The sequence below is a fragment of the Electrona antarctica genome (genome assembly GCF_951216825.1).
Source record: "Electrona antarctica genome assembly, chromosome: 6".
Taxonomy (NCBI): domain Eukaryota; kingdom Metazoa; phylum Chordata; class Actinopteri; order Myctophiformes; family Myctophidae; genus Electrona; species Electrona antarctica.
In genome coordinates, this window is record NC_136811.1 from 29,730,571 (window position 1) to 29,749,038 (window position 18,468).

Below are 18,468 nucleotides of genomic sequence, written 5' to 3' on the forward strand. Positions count from 1 at the left end.
CATGTACACATATATGTGTGTGCACATGTATTTGTACATGTCTGTGCATATGTCGTGTGTATATGTTGACACTTAAGTTTTGTGCATGTCTCCATGTCTGTCCCTTGCAAAGCTCCACAGATCTGTAAAAAAGGAATTTGAGATGCAGAGAGCTGGGTTCAACAGTTCTATGCTACTCGACCTGCTAGGACAGAGGTTGCCCTATCTAGTAGCTATCTAGGAGCCTAACCAGATTACAGTTAAGATTATTTTCCGGTTCAGTGACAAATGTCATGCAACATTTCACTCAACAAAAGCAATGTATTTTCAAAAACAATTCACTTGACAAATATGTTATTTTTGTCAAGCGACACAACACGTTGTCACCGAAGCAAGAAACAAGCTTTATTTTATCTGCAGTCAAATTAGGACTTGAGTTATTTCAGTTTTTCTCGGATAGAGATAGAACTGCCCTATTGCAGACATATGAGCTAGGGATACAGACCACAGGTAAAGGATGCAGTCAGACTACCGCCCTACTCATAAGCACAATAGGCCTATAAGCCCAGTCAAACTTCAACATGCCACATAATGAAAGCATACTGTAGCAACATTCGCTAAGTAGTCTGGGTGCTATCACTTTCAGGTGTTATGTCTTTCATTTCACAGCCTTCAGCTTGATTGCTGTCGATAACTTTACTTTAATGTTTGTTGGTGTCAGCACTAGGACAAGATGATCCTGTGGGGTTGTTTTTGCCTGTTATTGGCCTATTGTTACACACAAGCTGGCCATTGCAACATCTATTAAGTTTCTATAAATTGCAGTCATAAAAAGCCAATATTTTTGGCATCTGTCTTTAGAGTTTTAACTCGATGGATTTCTGTGTCATTAAGAATCAAGAATCATAATGGCTAAGCATCTCTACTGATTACAGGTTAATGATAGGTTTCCGTATCTTGTGGCTAATGGAGCAGGTCTGGATTAGGTCTCAGAGTTGTAGAGCCTGTCCTACAGTAGGCCTCAGTCCTAGCAGGCAGCTGATCCCAGCGTCTCTAGCCTATGTCCTACTTTAGTTCTACTCACTAAGAGGCAGGCAGTGCATAACAAGAGAGGAAAGACAGAATTTTTTCTTTTTGTTTCTCTAACACTACATTGGCATTTTCCCTGATGTCTGTAATATTAGTATTCTTCTGTTTATGACTATAGGTGAAGTAAAACATACCTGATTTTTAAACTGCTATACAGTAGTAGGTAATACTTCATCATAAAATACCATGCATTAAGTGATTATTGCTTTTCAAGAGTCCTACGGAGGCTCCAAGAGAAAGAAAATATTGCCCTCAGGTGCTATCTATAGGATTTTGGCAAAAAATCATGTTTTTTATGATGTTGGCATAGATTTCAGTATTTCTTTTGCATGCAATAATGTTAATAAGAAAAAGGTAAAGAACATAATTTAAAAAAACTAATTGTACAAAATAAAAGTGACATATGCTTTGGCCTGTAGTGATAGAAAATAGGTTGGCAAACATACATACTCAGAAATTAAAGTGCAAAGAATATTCAACAATATTAAATTAGAATCAAATCAGGTTTGAAAAAACGAATTCAAACCAAATCAAATATTTAAAAACTAAACAAATCAATACATTTAAATACAGATAGGTAAATAAATAAATAAATATATTTTTGAAAATAAATATTAAATAATTTGTTTTACCTCAGTAGTGGAGAGAATATGGTCACTTGGTGCAGCAAAACATTATTATTATCATTATTATTAATATAATTATTACTACTATTATTCCCCCACCCCCCAAAAAACTCTGAAGGAAAAACTCTTTCCATTGTATTTTAGTCCAGGGCTCAACTCATTCTTTGTAGCCTTATTATTGTCTTCATTATCGCTGTATCATCAATGCCTCAAAATATGATGCCATATCTGGTGCCGCAAGGAAGCTGTGTTAGTATTATTTCTATCCAGGATTGATAGAGGAAGAAGTTTTTTTTTCCTTCGGAAGTGCATGCGTAGATCAGTTTAATCCTTAAGTGGGCAAATCTCAAGGAGTAAAATTGTGCTATCTTTATTATGTTCATCATCAATAGGCTCCAAGGAAAATCTAGATGGGTCTGGGAAGTCAGGGAGGTTTATCGAGAGAGTATACGGTCATAGTTTGACCAAAAATAGATTGTTCATGTCTACAGTTTAGTCTGTAAGGGTAATGGCAATCTGTCTCTTTTGTCTGTAGTTTGATGTATGTATATCAATCTGAGGGAGGGTCATTCATCTAGGGAGCCCAGGGGAGAGAAGGGGCCTTTGAAGCAAGCTGACTCATAGTGCTTGTTAAGGTAACTCTTGAGCGCGAAGGTCTTGTTGCAGCGTTTGCACTTAAAGTGTTTGAAGGCTGAGTGGGTCTGCATGTGGGCGCGTAGGTTTGACCGGTCTGCGAAGGCTTTCCCACAGTGGGCGCACCCAAACGGCTTCTCCCCAGTGTGCGAGCGCATGTGGCCCTGCAAAAGCCACGGTCGACTGAACGCTTTCCCGCACACATCACATTTGTGTTTGAGGTCGTGGGTAAGCAGGTGCATGGCCATGGCGGGCATAGACACATACACCTTCCCGCAGGTATGACATTTCTTTGCCATCTTGCTGTCCAGTGAGCGGTGTGTCTGCTTGTGCCTGCTCAGGTTGGAGGATGTAGCATAGGTCTTGCCACACTCGTTGCAGGTGTGCCTCTGGATGGTCCTGGGGCTGCCGATGGCTTTCCTCCTGGAGCGGCCATCAGTGATGAAGAAGGCGTCAACCGTGTAACCCTCGCTCACCGCAGCGTCTCCGTTGATGTAACCGTCTGTGATTTCTGACCCAGGGCTGTCGGGGGACTCTGAGTCAGGCGCCCCATAGTCACTGTGTAGACCGTCATAGAGGGGGTCTGGAGAAGGAACCTTGATCCCACTGTCACTTTCACCATCATACACAACCGGGCTGATGTAATCACTGATGTAGCCAGCTGTAGAGAGTGAAAAACATAGCAGTGTGTGAGTCTATATACAACTTCAAACAGCCCAGTGGTTCTATAAAATCACAGTTCTTTGCTATTCCTGGTGTGACCAGAAGCCCTAAAACACTGGGGGTCGGGGCCCACTGGTGGGCCATGATGATATTGCAAGTGGGTTTTGATTTATTGATTGAATACTTTATTAACCATTTGCAAAAACGTACAGAGGTACAGTTATACAATAATGCTAAAAGGGTAACACAAAAAGTCCTGAGGGCTTGTTTCCATTGTGGTCCTATGTATTAAATTCAGCAAGACATACAGTACATGAAAATGAAATGAAAGAAAAAAAATCATCACTACTAGAAGCAGTGAAAGTATATTTATAGAAGAACAGTGGGGGCTCATTTCTTTTGGCAAGCTAGAAGACTTGGTGGTAGGGCATTCCACACTTTTGGTGGCATAATAGTAGAATGAATTCATCCCCATGTTTGTGCCAAATCTGGTGTTGTGCCTGTAGGCGTTTCTCACTCTTTTGAAGTAGTTTGTTTGAGGTACATGGGCACTGGTCCCTTGGGTATCTTGAAAACCAGGCCCATTACAATTTGCTGTACAGTACGCTGTCCTCTACCCTGAGCCATCCCACCCATAGCATAATGAGCAGGGGTTAGGTGAGTCCTAGGTGTGAGGTGACAGGTCTAGTAGGAGTCTGATTAGTTTGTTTTGAGGTCTATAGTTTTCATTTTAGTGCATTTGAGGTACTAGAGTATACCATGAGGAGATCCTGCCCAAACATCGTATTATTTGATTGACTTTGACACACATGAGATTTTTATTTTCAGAAACGTTTGAGAACCCCTGTTAGTCCTAACTTAACAATATAATGTACATTATGTAATATCCATGTAATAATACTTTAATGTCATTACTTAATTACTCATTTGCTTGTTTGCTTGATTAATTGATTGATTGATTGACAATTTTCTGAAGATATAGGCCTACAGTATATACTTCTATAAGCGCACCTAAAGCACACCACTGATACTTTCCCACGTGCAATCTTTTCCATCTTTCCACGTTATATGTATTAATGTGACCAAGATTAGAAAATATATAGTTATATATAGTTGAATATATTGAGTTGTTGCTATGCCTTTTCTCTTGTAAACTGTAGATATAACACTTTCATTCTACCAGTCTATAACTTTCAATATCCAGTACTAGTATTAATTTTGAAATCAACGGGAGCTTACAGTATGTTCCCTCAGCCCTATATGTTCCCTCAAAACTAACACTAACCACATCTAGCCTAACCACACCCCTAACCACACCTACACCTAGCCTAACCACACCCCTAACCACACCCACACCTATAGCCTAACCCTAAACCCTTGACTCCAAGCCCAACCCTAAACTGAGGTAACATAGAGCTGAGAGAACGTGACCTCAAATAAATGGTACCATACCAGTCTGACTTCAACCAACCTGAAAAGGCTCTGTATGATTATTTGCAGAAAACATACAGTATTACAGATATAAGGTACAAAAAGGACCCGCACACTGTCGGAAACGTTTGCTCTTTTATAAAGTCGACGTTTCGGTCGTTAGACCATCATCAGGACCTTTGTCTGTCCTAAGTCTAACGAATAATAGATCCCTCTATAGTGTGGTTTCATTAAAATAAGTATTGTAAACAAAAAGATAGATAGGCCTAACATACAGTATGCATAATATATTAGTCCTGCTACTGTTATGAAGATTCAAACAACAACATGTTCACTTAAAATACCTTCTGGTTAGAAATGTCTCCTTTTCTTTTCCTTGGCAGATTTTGAAGTTATAGTCAATATGCTGTCTGATTACAGGCCTATATGCACACCCAGCTTAAAAACCACCACACTCAGGTAACACTTTGAAATGTTGCCTTGATTGTGCTTTGAAGTGGCAGCTTTGTGTGGTCTTGATTTCAGTATCGCTGATCCAAGGAAATGTGGAACATCAATATATCCTAATCCTTTTTATCCTATAGTCTAACAAAGACAGAAATGTAAGTACAGAGTATAGGCTACTGTCCCTTAAGCATTTAGAAAAGTCTACCAGTTCTTCTCATGGCTGCCACTTAGACACTTTCAGGTCATTTGGTTCAGTTAAGAACCTTTCTAATGAAAAAATACTTTTAAACTACAGTCCCAAACTGCTACAATAGTTGGAGGAGAGGAAATGACAATAGAAAGATTTGGTTGACTATCTACAACTGGAGGGAGGGAGGGAGGGAGGGAGGGGGAGAGAGAGAGAGAGAGAGAGAGAGAGAGAGAGAGAGAGAGAGAGATCAGTATTTTTCTTAATCTAAACATAAAAAAAACATTAAAAAAATGGCAGTCAGAAAAAATTATTGACCGGAGTGGCTGACCAGTTATTTTGCAGAATTACTACAGAGCGTCGCAGTCCCGCCCCCCTTTCAGAATGACGAGGGCCCAGGAAATAATTCAAGAAATAGACTCTGGGCAGTATTATGCCAGGTACCAGGTCTTATTACTTAACTTAAGACCTGGAGGCGTGATCAATGCCATTTGGCTATTCTGAGTGGCCAAACAGCATTGACCACGCCTCCAGGTCTTAAGTTAAGTCATAAGGCCTGGTACTTAAGACACGCATAATACTGCCCAGAGTCTGCAACACTGGTAAGGAATAACCCAGGAATGGGTTAGGGTTTCCTGAAGAAGATCCCAGTGATCCAAACGTCCAAAAGTCTCTGTCTGTCTGTCTGTCTGTCTGTCTGTCTGTCTGTCTGTCTGTCTGTCTGTCTGTCTGTCTGTCTGTCTGTCTGTCTGTCTGTCTGCCTGCCTGCCTTCCTGCCTTCCTGCCTTCCTGCCTGCCTGCCTGCCTGCCTGCCTGCCTGTCTGTCTGTCTGTCTGTCTGTCTGTCTGTCTGTCTGTCTGTCTGTCTGTCTGTCTGTCTGCCTGCCTGCCTGCCTGCCTGCCTGCCTGTCTGTCTGTCTGTCTGTCTGTCTGTCTGTCTGTCTGTGTGTAATCCACGTAACTCGAGAACCGTTCGCCCCACCGACTTCAAATTCAACACACACGTTCCACACCACGGCGCAGGGGGTGCGGTGGCCGGTGTCGAGTCGGTCGGACCAACCATTGTCCGGAACCGCCCCAAAAAGGCCTCTACCCGAGCTCTGGACAGGGCCCCTGCCCAGGGTCCATATATTGAGCTGGCCTATTCTGACATCATTCTGACGTCTGCATATATTTCATATTTGGGCATGCCTGACAAAGACCTCCATATATGGGCATAAAAGGGACGCAGACAAAATATCTGGGTGGGGCATGCATTTCAAACTTGTAAAGTAGGCCAGTGCCCAACGAGCACCACTATAGAGGCTCCAACGCATAATATCTGGGTGGAGCATGCATTTCCACCCAGGCCCCACGGGCAACCGCTCTAGTGACAATAAACACAATGTTTTGGGCCGATCAAATAATTAGTAAGAAGAAAAACAAATCAACAAGAGTTGGCTTTGTCCGTGGCGTAAATGTCTTTAAATAAATACTTTTTGAAAAGTAAATGAACGGGGAATTATTTCCTGCATGGGCCCTCGTCGGGGGCGGGACTGCAACGCTCCCACATTCATTGTAACTTAAAACGTATTATTATACAATGCATACATAGAGAGGCTGGTTCAATTCCATAATTCCCATAAGCATTTAGTTGCTTAGTGCTACGGAGGAAATGATACACAGACAAAGTAACTGGGATTTGATCCCACACCAGTAAATGTAGCATGCTACCAGAGGCAGAGAGGTGTTTATATTTATGTCAGTTTTTGCTTTGCTGTATTTTGATTCTGGAGAGATGGGAAACTGAGAGCAGCTAAGGACACGCAACACCATCTATAGGTACCGGACGGAATCAAATCATTATTATCTCTGGGTAAAGACATGATATAGTCTTAATTTCAGCAGGGACAGGGTATTAGGACCCTTCTCAATCTTCCAATATTACCATACACATAGGCCTATACACAAATTGGCTATATATGTGCATGAATTTGAGGAGTGTACATATGTATAAATTGGAACAGATGGCAACGAGTATAAATTCATTGGGAAAACATTTGCAGTCATGGTAGAAGTCTGCATCTTCATAAATCATTGATTGAACATTTCACATGGCTTCATATCATGCATGGTCCTTACATTTTGCCAGTAACTTATGTGTTGCTGTTTTCTTGGCTATAGGTCTCTCTCTCTCTCAAGTGCAGAGCTTGCAAAAACATTTCCTCTGCGAAAGATAAAATGAGTGCAGGCTGACCCTGGTCTTGAGCCTGCTGATTTAGCATGCTAAAATGAGAAGCAGCACCATGGACAGATCCTGTGCGGTGCAGGCCTGTGGCATTTCAGTACAAGGACAGGGTCTCACCTGATGCTTGAGGCTTAGTTTGTTCACTTGTCAGTGTGGTGAGTTTACCATGACTCACATAAATATTTTCATGGGCAAATAGAAGTTATATGGAACCCATTCTGAATCACCTGGGCATTTTAGAGGCACAGTTACAGCCTCCCATAATGCTATAGATCTGCTTCTCCTCCTGCCTTGGTAGCATTAAAGGTTGTGAACACTTAACACTATCATTGCAGTCTGTTGACAGAAAACAGACAGTTCATGCAAACAACAGGCAAACCAAAAAATGGAAAAGATCAGATTTACCGGCAAATAATAACATAACATGTTTCGTTTTATTTTCCATGTGGCACATGGTCTTCTACTCTGTGGTTTTAAATAGTCTATTTTGTAGCATAATGCTGTGTGTTTTCCTTCCCTTCCATGTAGTCACCTGCAATGGTAATGAAACTATAGGTGTTGTTTCATACCTCACTGTTTAGTCACCCTGATGTGCCACGTTTTTAATTATTGCTATGCATTAGACATAGGGTTTCTTTTTTCCCCTCAAGAGTACCCTTTGTGCAATTTAATATAGAATATAATATTATTAATTCAACTAATATTATTCAAGCTACAGTTGATAGTGGTTTTGCAGGTGTTCATATAAGCATTAAGCACTGAGAAATGCTAAGCTCGGGATGGGGGAAATCTGTGGGAGAAAGAATTCTCCCCAATGTAGTTGTTATGCCAATTGAGTCCTCCCCACACACATGTCTGTGTTTTGTCACTGCTGTTGTATCCTACTGGCTCACCTGCCAGTGAGGAGCCCCCACCGGGAGGACATAGAGCTTTCGTCGCACATGCTGCCCAACATTCCCTGCTGACAGGTGCCGCCTCAGCCTGTTGGAGTGCGTGCAGTGACAAATATATGGGCCAACCGCCGTTGATTCTAACCTGCAGACTCTGCAGGCACTTTACCACTACACCACCCGAGCACCCTATTCTTCTTTTTGTATTACCAGTGGGGATATATTTTGTCCCTGCTTCTCTTCCGAATGAATTCAATACTTGCATTTCCTTATTTTTATTTTTTAATTGAAAGATTGCAAAAATAGCAGATCTACAAGCTCACAACATGTCGCAATGTGAAATGCTGTGAGCTTGTATAGACAATCAAACCCTGGCTAAGATCACTCTAGGCTATATTATCATCCAAACAATTTAGTGGGTTTGTCTTTGTTGAAACATGTAATACATAGTAGTTGTAAACTGTGTGACACTAAGACAATTGGCAATTACTTTTCAGTGCAATATATATATATTGTTTATAAATGTAAATAGAAAATCTTTGATTCATATTTTTTTTCTCAATTAAAGTATACTGTATGTGATTTGTGATTTCAACATCATTTTATACTGAAGGTCTCAAATAGCTATACACTAGTGACTTTGAATAAGGAAGAAAGTATATCAATTATTTAACTGCATGGGGTCTGCATGCATTTCTAGGCCTATATATGCAGTGGTATTCCCCTTTAAGCCACAGGAACTCCTCTCTATTATTTGCCCAGTCTCCAGGGGAATTTAAGGAAGGCTAAAGCAACAAGCTCAACCACATCTCTACAGTTCATCTTTATAGGCTACTCGATCTCATCTGAATAGACTACACACTGCATCATCATAGCACGCAACGTACTGAACACGGGTGGGATATAAATTATTCCAAACAGACGCCGGTTCATTCAACCAGTAACTTGTCCCTGTGTTGTGTAGTGCATTGTAAAGGCAGAAATTGTACTGTAGTAGCCGCATTAACGCCACATGTGACGGACTCAAACAAAGGCGACCAGCACTGGCATTGTTGGCGTCGTATACGTGCTGCTGAGGTGGCACATCCCGTGTCAAATCAAGCAAGGCTTGTTAATCTCAGCATTATAAATACATCACCGGCCTATTCCTTACGAGGGGAGAGATTAAGCACGGAATGCCCAAGATGATGCGCAACAATGTGCCAATGACATTGAGGTTGAAGTGGTGCGGTATAGCCTAATTTACATGGCAAAGGCATCTAGTTTCTTCGTGTATTGTTGCATAATGTGACGCACGCACTTGTAGGGCGTGGGGAAGTTCACAGCACAGGTCACAATGAATAAAGGCTAAATAATAAACGATTCATTTCAATTAAGAATTAGGCTGCATGTCTTAAAAAATATATACTTAGCCTATAAGCCTTCTTATAGAAAACCAACAAGCCGAGAAAAGCCTATGCCCGTGAGACCTCCATGGGGAACAGATTGAAAGTGATTAATTAAAACAAAATTCTGTTTTAAACAATGAGATATAGCCATACACTTCACACCATACACGAGTCTATTGCGTGCAACTGTTACGCCAAGTCATCAGTGGATGAGAACATTTGCAAACGTGGCAAAATGGAGACGCGCTTTCGGGGCAAAGATGAACGACTGAAATCCTGAGAAATGTGGCTTTTTCTATCAATTATGTTTTATTGTTATGTATTATTAATCTTCAGTGTAGGCCGCCTAACAGTATAAAGAAATGAATAGGCAGCGATCAACAGTTATTGTGTCTACAAGAAACGAGAGTAATCATCTGGCAGAAATGTGCCAACATGGCAAAAATGGGACACGCATGTCTGCACGAAGCAACGAATATTGTGGTGAGGTTTCCTTTTATTAAGTCGTCCTAAATAATATCTCAAAATCACATACACTAGTCTATATGGTGTTTGGCTTTGTAGCCCAACACCAAATAGCCTATGTATTTGTAAATAATCCCCCACATATTGACCATTGTAAAACACAATAATCTACATTGAAAAGATATCACACCGCACGCACCTGAAGTGCATTGTGGGGGTAAATGATCTAGTTAATTTAGAATGCGTTATGCAACACTAACGGCTGCACTAATTGGTGATTAATCATATAATTTTCCTAAAGTGTGCAGTAGGCTATAGGCTATATAACTAGACAGTAGTGGATGCATTTTTCTTATGATTGACATAACCCACACAATATAGTATACTGATTAACAAATCAGACTTGTAAACACCGGACAAAACCGTAAAATAAGGAATCAATGAACAGGTTTTGTCTTTCTTTTCATCCTAACGCTATCTGTCCATTTGTTCTGTTCTTATCTCTGCTGATCTCTTGCATATGATCCAAAATCGATAAAACCCGGAACGCGCTTGATGGAAGCTGATTTCTCAAGTGACTTTTGACTTGAGTTTGGGCGATTATGTCCAAGTAGCCCGAGCTAAAGGTCACATACCAGTTACCAGGTCAAATCAACTCTTAGTTTCTACAAGTTCGCTAATCACTGTGAATGTATAGACCTATTTTGCAATAGCATAAGCCTACAAGTGCAAGCCTAATTAATTCAGATCAACAGTCTTTTGGCTTTAAAGCCCATAATACTGTCCAGAGAGACCCCAGAAGTTGTGCATGAACAAAAGCAACACTGCAGCTTGAAACAAGTGTTGAATATTTCTGAACAGGTGTGTAATATAGCGTTTCGCACGCGCGCGCGTGCTTCCTCCTATATCTTTGTTGTATAATTACTCTTTACTAGGGTGACTCACCTCCCCTCAACGGTACTACAACAATATTCACCCACGGAACTCTTAATGGACCCTCTTTCAGCACCTTGGATTTTATAGAAATGACCCACTAGGCTAATTGTATCATAAAATCACAATTTAATATACTGTGTGTGTGTGTGTGTGTGTGTGTGTGTGTGTGTGTGTGTGTGTGTGTGTGTGTGTGTGTGTGTGTGTGAGTGTGTGCGTGCGTGCGTGCGCGCGCGCGTGCGCGTGCGTGTGCGTGTGCGTGCGTGTGCGTGTGTGTGTGTGTGTGTGTGTGTGTGTGTGTGTGTGTGTGTGTGTGTGTGTGTGTGTGTGTGGACAGCGTATAGCCTATACCGCATGTAGCAGGCTGCCTACCTTTGTCGTGTAAACGCAAAGTGAGGTCTGTCCTGGTCCGGTAGACGTTCTCCAGACCCGAGGAGAAATCATCCAATTTTACCTTCTTCACCAGGAAAGACCTTGGCATGGTGCTGCAACTATGACTGCCCCACGAAACACAAACACACACACTCACAAACACCGCCGACTGCCACACGCCTGGCCAGCGCGAGAATGTGTTCCTTCCACGCCAAAAAAACAAATAAAGTAACAAATAAAACCCCACAACGAAGCGGTGCAGATTGTCTTCGTTCAAAAGGCAGGAAGAGTGGATTAAATCCGCCAAAGTCACCGGAGGTTTAATCGATGTGAATCCGTTCTTCTCTTCGAGGCGAGTCCTCTTGCAGAGCGAAATGCAACTTCAGCACCGGACAGCTCCCCACCGCTCCGCGCTCTCTCGCAGACTCTGGCCAATAAACCAGGCTAGACTGGGACAGGCTTGTGCAGTGAGGGAAAGGAAGGCACCCTTCACCCTCGTTCTCCGCTTGCCAAAAAAGGAGGAGATGGAGGGAGGAAAGAAAGAAAGAAAGAGAAAGAAAGAAAGAAAGAAAGAAAGAAAGAAAGAAAAAATAAGTGCCTGTTTGAAATATTTATCTTCAAAAACGTTGGCCACTTGTCCGACTTGTCCGATCAATTGTCAGGTATCGATAGTTCCAATTCCTTTCAATTTCGATCATGGAAACACTTGAAGACTCCGTCTCTCTCTCTCTCTCTCTCTCTCTCTCTCTCTCTCTCTCACACACACACTCTCTCTCTCTCTCTCTCTCTCTCACACACACACTCTCTCTCTCTCTCTCACTCTCACTCTCACTCTCACTCTCTCTCTCTCTCTCTCTCTCTCTCTCTCTCTCTCTCTCTCTCTCTCTCTTTTCTCTCTCTCTCTCTCTCTCTCTCTCTCTCTCTCTCTCTCTCTCTCTCTCTCTCTCTCTCTCTTGCTCTCGCTCTATCTCTCTCTATCTCTCTACCTCCGCGAGCCGTTCTCGTGAGTGTGCCGTCTCGCGATCAGCTGTTGGCATTTATACGGTGCAGTGAAAGAGAGAGAGAGGGACGAAGGCTTGGATAGACATAGGGATGGAGGGAGTGCTTAATTTAATCCATCCCACATCCCCGGGGAGAGGCGACTGGCCCGGATGATTTATTGAAGCTGTTATCCCCCTCCCTCGCTTTCTCATTCTCCCTCCTTTCTCCTTTCCTCCGTTCTCCCTTTCTCCTCTTTTTTTGTGAGGCGAGGCGCCATGTTTTGGGGAGATAAGAATGGAAATTATTGTTATATTATTTTTTTATTTTTTTCCTTTTTTTTAAGCAGCACTCATCGATTTGATTCAGCTATATAGCAGCATGTAACACACGATTTTAAATAATGTCCCATTCTCATCCTGTTTTTTCTGTGCGGGATGGCTTTTTCTTCTCCTTTCTTTTTACTGGCTAAGCATATTCCATCTTTGTTTTATATGATGACATGGATTTTATGAGGAATATTAACTAGTATGCTAAGAGACTCGTAATTATCATTAATGTGGCCCTGGAGGCAAATGGGGAATCAAATGGAGGGTGTTTTACTGACTAGTGATTAAAAGGGAAGTGGAGGAATATCTTTTCACTCCTAGGGTCACACGGGGTTCAACTCAAGTGGCCTAATGTCCCTGTTCTTTCATATTTTTCTCTTGTTATTTATTTTGTATACCACTGCTCCACGCAGATGACAAGACTTCAGTTGACAAAGTATTGTACAGACTGAAATCGGTAGCCAAAGAATGCCACCCATTCTTAGGATGTGTAATCTGAGATGTATTCGTTTCCATCTACTATATTACTACTACTGGACACCACCTGACAGTGCAGTCTCTCCAATTATTGCCACAATATTTTATTCAAATATGACAGCTCCACTCCACCTGAGACCAATAAACTGTGCATACTTCAAGACACATTTCTTGGATTTGTTGTCGTTAGATTTGTTCACCTGAGATGTTATGACGGGACAGTCTCTGCAGTTCAAATTGCGTGCATGCGTGTGTGCGTATAGTTGTGCAGGTCATCTAATGATGGATTATGATGAAAGAAGCATTATGTTTTCCCGTAGTTTCTGCAGTGTGTGTGTGTGCGTGCGAGAGAGTTGCTACTAGTCCATCTGTTGTCCTTAATCAGAGGGAGCAGATGAGTTCCATTACCTGGAGACAAGCTCAGGGAGGTCCAATTAAACACACACACACACACACACACACACACACACACACACACACACACACACACACACACACACACACACACACACACACACACACTCTTATGCTCTAACATGCAACCTTAACACATGCAGTGCTATTCCATCATTAGCTGTCGTGCACACATAAAACCTGCCTGCATGCTTCACAGGTATACATGGCATTCTCAAAACGGTCACATGTACAAATATGTATAAGTGTGCATGTATACGCACATGTCGTGCACGTGTTTGCGCGCACGCACGCACGCACGCACGCACGCACGCACGCACGCACGCACGCACGCACGCACAAAGTGCTTTAACATAATTGCCATGGCTTTGCATGCATCATTACTTGCATTGACACTTACACACATGCATATACTCACCTTACTGTAAGGTGTTTCACACATAATTACCATGACGTTACTGGCCAGGGTTTATTTATTTATTGTTTTTCCTCAATTGCGTACACACTAACAGTAAAAGAGCTTATTCTGAACCCAGATCTGCTATGCAACTATAACCACATTCTCAGCCTCAGTCTTTTTACAAAACACTAGGCCTACACACAATGTTTTCCAAAAACATATTTCTCTACATTCAACACAGAAATATAAGTCACTTCTTTATTAATCGTGCATTTCCCGTCAGTGTGTTGGTTGGTCGGGCACCAGTGTGTTGGTCTCGTGACATCATGTGACTAGCCTGGGTTCCAGCCTGATTCCATATGTCATTGTGCTACTCAGTCTGGACAGAGGCTGCTTGACTCGCAATTCAACGTCAACGTAGCCACGTTGTTGCCACGGTTCCATTTCAACCTTCATATGTCCCGCCTACCTGTGGAGAATAGGAGACTGTCCAGACTGAGTAGTACAGTGACATTTTCAGATCCACGGAATGCAGCGAATCAGGCTGGAACCCAGGCGAACCCAGACTATGTTGATCCTTCCCCATTCATCCTTCCTCTTTGATGTCTCCCTTTTGACTTATACCTGTCCATTCAAATTTCAAACTCTAGACGGGCCTGTCCCAAAGTTATTAGTGCAGCCGCGCCCGGCAGCCGGTGCAAACTAAAGTTCTCAACAGGCCCACCTGTCCATTCAAACTTTAGACGGGCCTGCTCCAAAGTTATTAGTGCAGCCGCGCCCGGCAGCCGAGTTCTCAACAGGCCCAGAAATTAAGGCCTGGCCCTACCTGGGCCCACATCAAACCCTGTACAGTCAAGAGAATGACCCTGTTACCACCCTTAGATCTCCATATACTGTATGGAGCTGAACTGTTCTGACATTCCATATGTTGATCTGACCTCATCAAACCCTGTACACTCAAGACATGCTCCTTATATGGGAAGTACAGAATTCATTCCATGTTGATATGACCGCCATGCCAAAGCGCCAGCCCTCGCCCAGCAGTCTGCCGTCAACGAGGCGGATGCATGCGTGCACGTTCTCGCCCTCAGTCGTCTTACTGGTACTAAAATAGTAGATCAAGCTGGGCTTTATCTGAATAATTAATCATGTATTTTTGTAAGTTTTGGTCCCGGGGAAACTTTGAGAACTTAGTCTTATGCCTTAGGAACTTAATCGTAAACTCACCAATCAGGTGTATAAGCGGTAGTCTACCGGTAGGCTTATATAAAGGCAGCGAACAGGTGAGTGTAACTGTCTACATAAACAAATAGATTCATGTGTATGACGGCATCCACATGTCAACAGTATGGCTCCAATGTGAAGCTTGGACTTCATGTTGCCAGCCTGTGACGTCTGTCATCTAAAACGTCTGTCCTCTATGACACTGTGTTATTGTTGGCTGAGTGAATGCTGAGTGCCCTTGGGCACACCCATGGTGGGTGTGACTTTTGTGCTCTGACTCTCCCTCTCTCCTCTTGCCAGATCTATGCACACTGTGTGTGTGTGCGTCTGTGCGTGTGTACTGTAAATGTGTGTGTGCATTCACCGCACCCAACATTTACAAAGACACCTGCCTTTGGAAAATATCTTGTAATTACAGCCTTCATTTTCAAAAGACCCATAGGGAGCAAAAGATATTGCAGCCTTTATCAGAGTGGAGATGGGAGACTATTTGGGGAAATAGACAAATGGGCATGAAGAGCAGTCAACAACGTGGTGGGTGAGGCGTATAGTAGCAACAGACTTTTGGTATTTTCCAGACAGGAGATTGTCAGTGGGTGTGTTGCAGATGAATTCAATCATGACCTTTACCATGGCCTTTATAAGAGCAGTTCGCTGCACACTGTCATGAAAGAAAAGCCTCGCAAACCTAACTTCTCCCAAGAGCAAACTGATGTCCTTGTGCATTGGTGCAGAGTTATTACCGCACCGCAAAAGCAGATGATGTAAAATTATCTTGGGAGGAAATAACAAATGCATTAAATGCAGTGCAGTGAGTGTACTACTGCATGGAAGTACATCTCAGTGTAAGGCTCATTTCATACAGTAGTCAGACAGTCTGAAAGGTCCAACTCCAAAGCAGATCCTTAACAGATGTCCAACTGGGAGGTCCTGCGTGTCCTGTTCATGAGATTTTTTTAATAAGCACATTAGAAAAACATCCAGCTTGAGGGAACCTACCAAGGTTAAACAGACAAGCCTAACATAAATTGGGTTTGAATGATTTTGGAGATGTATCTGGGGAAAACACGCAACTGCCCCTCTGGAAAATTGTCAACTGACCCGTCTGCTGCATGTCTCACGCCAGTGCGCTGCTGCACCTCCCCCAAAATAGGGCCCTATGACATGTAGGAAACATTGAGAAGAGAAGGACTGATTCTACATAAGGTACGAATGAACCCAATCAAGTATAGGCCTACATGATGGAAGTGGACATAAGTGTACATACTTTCTAATCCTTTGTGCGTGCATGTGGGTGCGGGTCACGTTAAGCTGAGGTTACAGTGATAGATTTCAGGTTTGCTTTAATTGATGTAATCTAGAGAGGGCTGACACATGTGTTCTACACCCATCCTGGAGGTGCTGCCCAGCTGCATTGTGTGTGTGTGTGTGTGTGTGTGTGTGTGTGTGTGTGTGTGTGTGTGTGTGTGTGTGTGTGTGTGTGTGTGTGTGTGTGTGTGTGTGTGTGTGTGTGTGTGTGTGTGTGTGTGTGTGTACGTGTACGTGTGCAGCAAGGCACTGCAGCTGGTGCGCCCCCCCTTCCTTAACTGACACACAGACACACATAATTTTGCTTAATTTATAGGCCATCATATGACGGTGTTGCTCAGGAAAAAAGCAGATCTCCAACCCCACAATGTGTCGCTTCCACAACGTGTTGTGAGCTTGAAGATCATCCACTTCTGGTATATGCGACGCCATCGTACATGGAAGTATAAACTGGGCCGTACACACCAGTTAACAGATGGAGGCTATAGGGGACGTTGCAGCCTGTCCGCATTGAGCTGATGAGGGATGGAAGTAACTATGGAGGGAACGAGGACGGATGGAGTGCTTCCTCTGTTGCTGCAGTCCATCATGAATGCAAGGGCTTTACATTGTGCTTGCTCGTGCATAAAGGACTCACTCAGATGCAGAGCAGAGGACCGGACATGTCCCAGGTGTGAAGTTGTGTAACTAGAAGTGTGAAACAGAACATCGCTGAAAAAGAGCATGTGCCTTCATGACAGGAGGGGAGAAATCCGCCCGCAGCATTGACGAAGTCGTCGACCTCCTTCATGAAACATTTCCTGAATAGAGGATGGGAAAAAAAAAAGAACATGCATGAACTGCATCATAGCGGCTTGTACTGTCTGTCACATTCATACATTGGCTCAATCAAAGTCCCGCAGGCATGTCATGTGTAAACAAAACATTACAGAATTCAACATAAACACAAACAAGGGGTCTGATGAACAAGGAAGAATAGTCTTAATTGATAGGTCATAAGATGTGTATACAGTATATCTCATATTCAGCTTCTCTCTCTCTCTCCCTCTCCCTCTCCCTCTCCTTCTCTCTCTTTCTCTTTCTCTCTCTATCTCTCTCTCTCTCTCTCTCTATCTCTCTCTCTCTCTGTCTCTCTCTCACAGGTGTTAGTGTACCTACTGTATAGGTTTGAGTGCTGTGGCTACTGTTTATTAATGGCAAGAGAAGTGTGGTTTTACTGCTTTTATGAAAGCAGTAAAGGAGAATCAAAGACCAAAATATGTCTCGCTGTCTCCTTCTCTCTGTGTGTCTTTCACTCTTACCCCCCCACCCCCTCTGTCTTTTCTGAAGGTGAGCCCTGTTCTGTTTCGTCCTAAAGCTGTTCTGTCGCAGTAACACTAAATATTGCTGAGCAGCCCTTCTCATCAGGCACGCACGCACGCACGCACGCACGCACGCACGCACGCACGCACGCACGCACGCACGCACGCACGCACGCACGCACGCACGCACGCACGCACGCACGCACGCACGCACGCACGCACGCACGCACGCACGCACGCACACACACACACACACACACACACACACACACACACACACAGAAATGCTGGGCTATGGGAGAAATGTGGCCTGTTTCTTTCCCGTTTTTGATGACTCCCACTGTACTGGTGAAACAGAATGCAGCGTACATTAGCACAGGATAGAATGTCCCAACCAAAACAGAGAAGAGAGAAGAGCTGTTAGAGAGGAAAGGGGAAGGGATAGGGGAAAGAAGAGAGAGGGAAAAGGGGAGACGGCAGGTTATGGAAGGACAGGGGAGGAGAGGAGGGATGAGGGAAAGGAAGAGAAGCAGGCTACAGGACAGGCGATGAGAGGAGACAAGTGGAGGACAATGCATAAGAGCCAATGAAGTGCCATGCATGGCCTCACTGCATTTGCACAAGGAAACTTCTGATTTCAGCTGAGAATGGATATTTACAAAGCAAAAGATCATGGGAAACCTTTGATCTTTCGGGTGACAGATGCAA

General features: G+C 43.2%; 1 protein-coding gene across 1 annotated transcript; it reads right to left on the reverse strand.

The window, feature by feature from the left end:
• Positions 1-2,260: 2,260 nt before the first annotated feature.
• Positions 2,261-11,438, reverse strand: LOC306924742 (transcriptional repressor scratch 1-like; the record flags this gene model as incomplete). Its single annotated transcript, XM_079503373.1, has 2 exons — positions 2,261-2,988; positions 11,330-11,438. 2 exons carry the CDS (start codon positions 11,436-11,438, stop codon positions 2,261-2,263), a joined length of 837 nt encoding a protein of 278 aa, XP_079359499.1.
• Between the last annotated feature and the right edge of the window lie 7,030 nt (positions 11,439-18,468).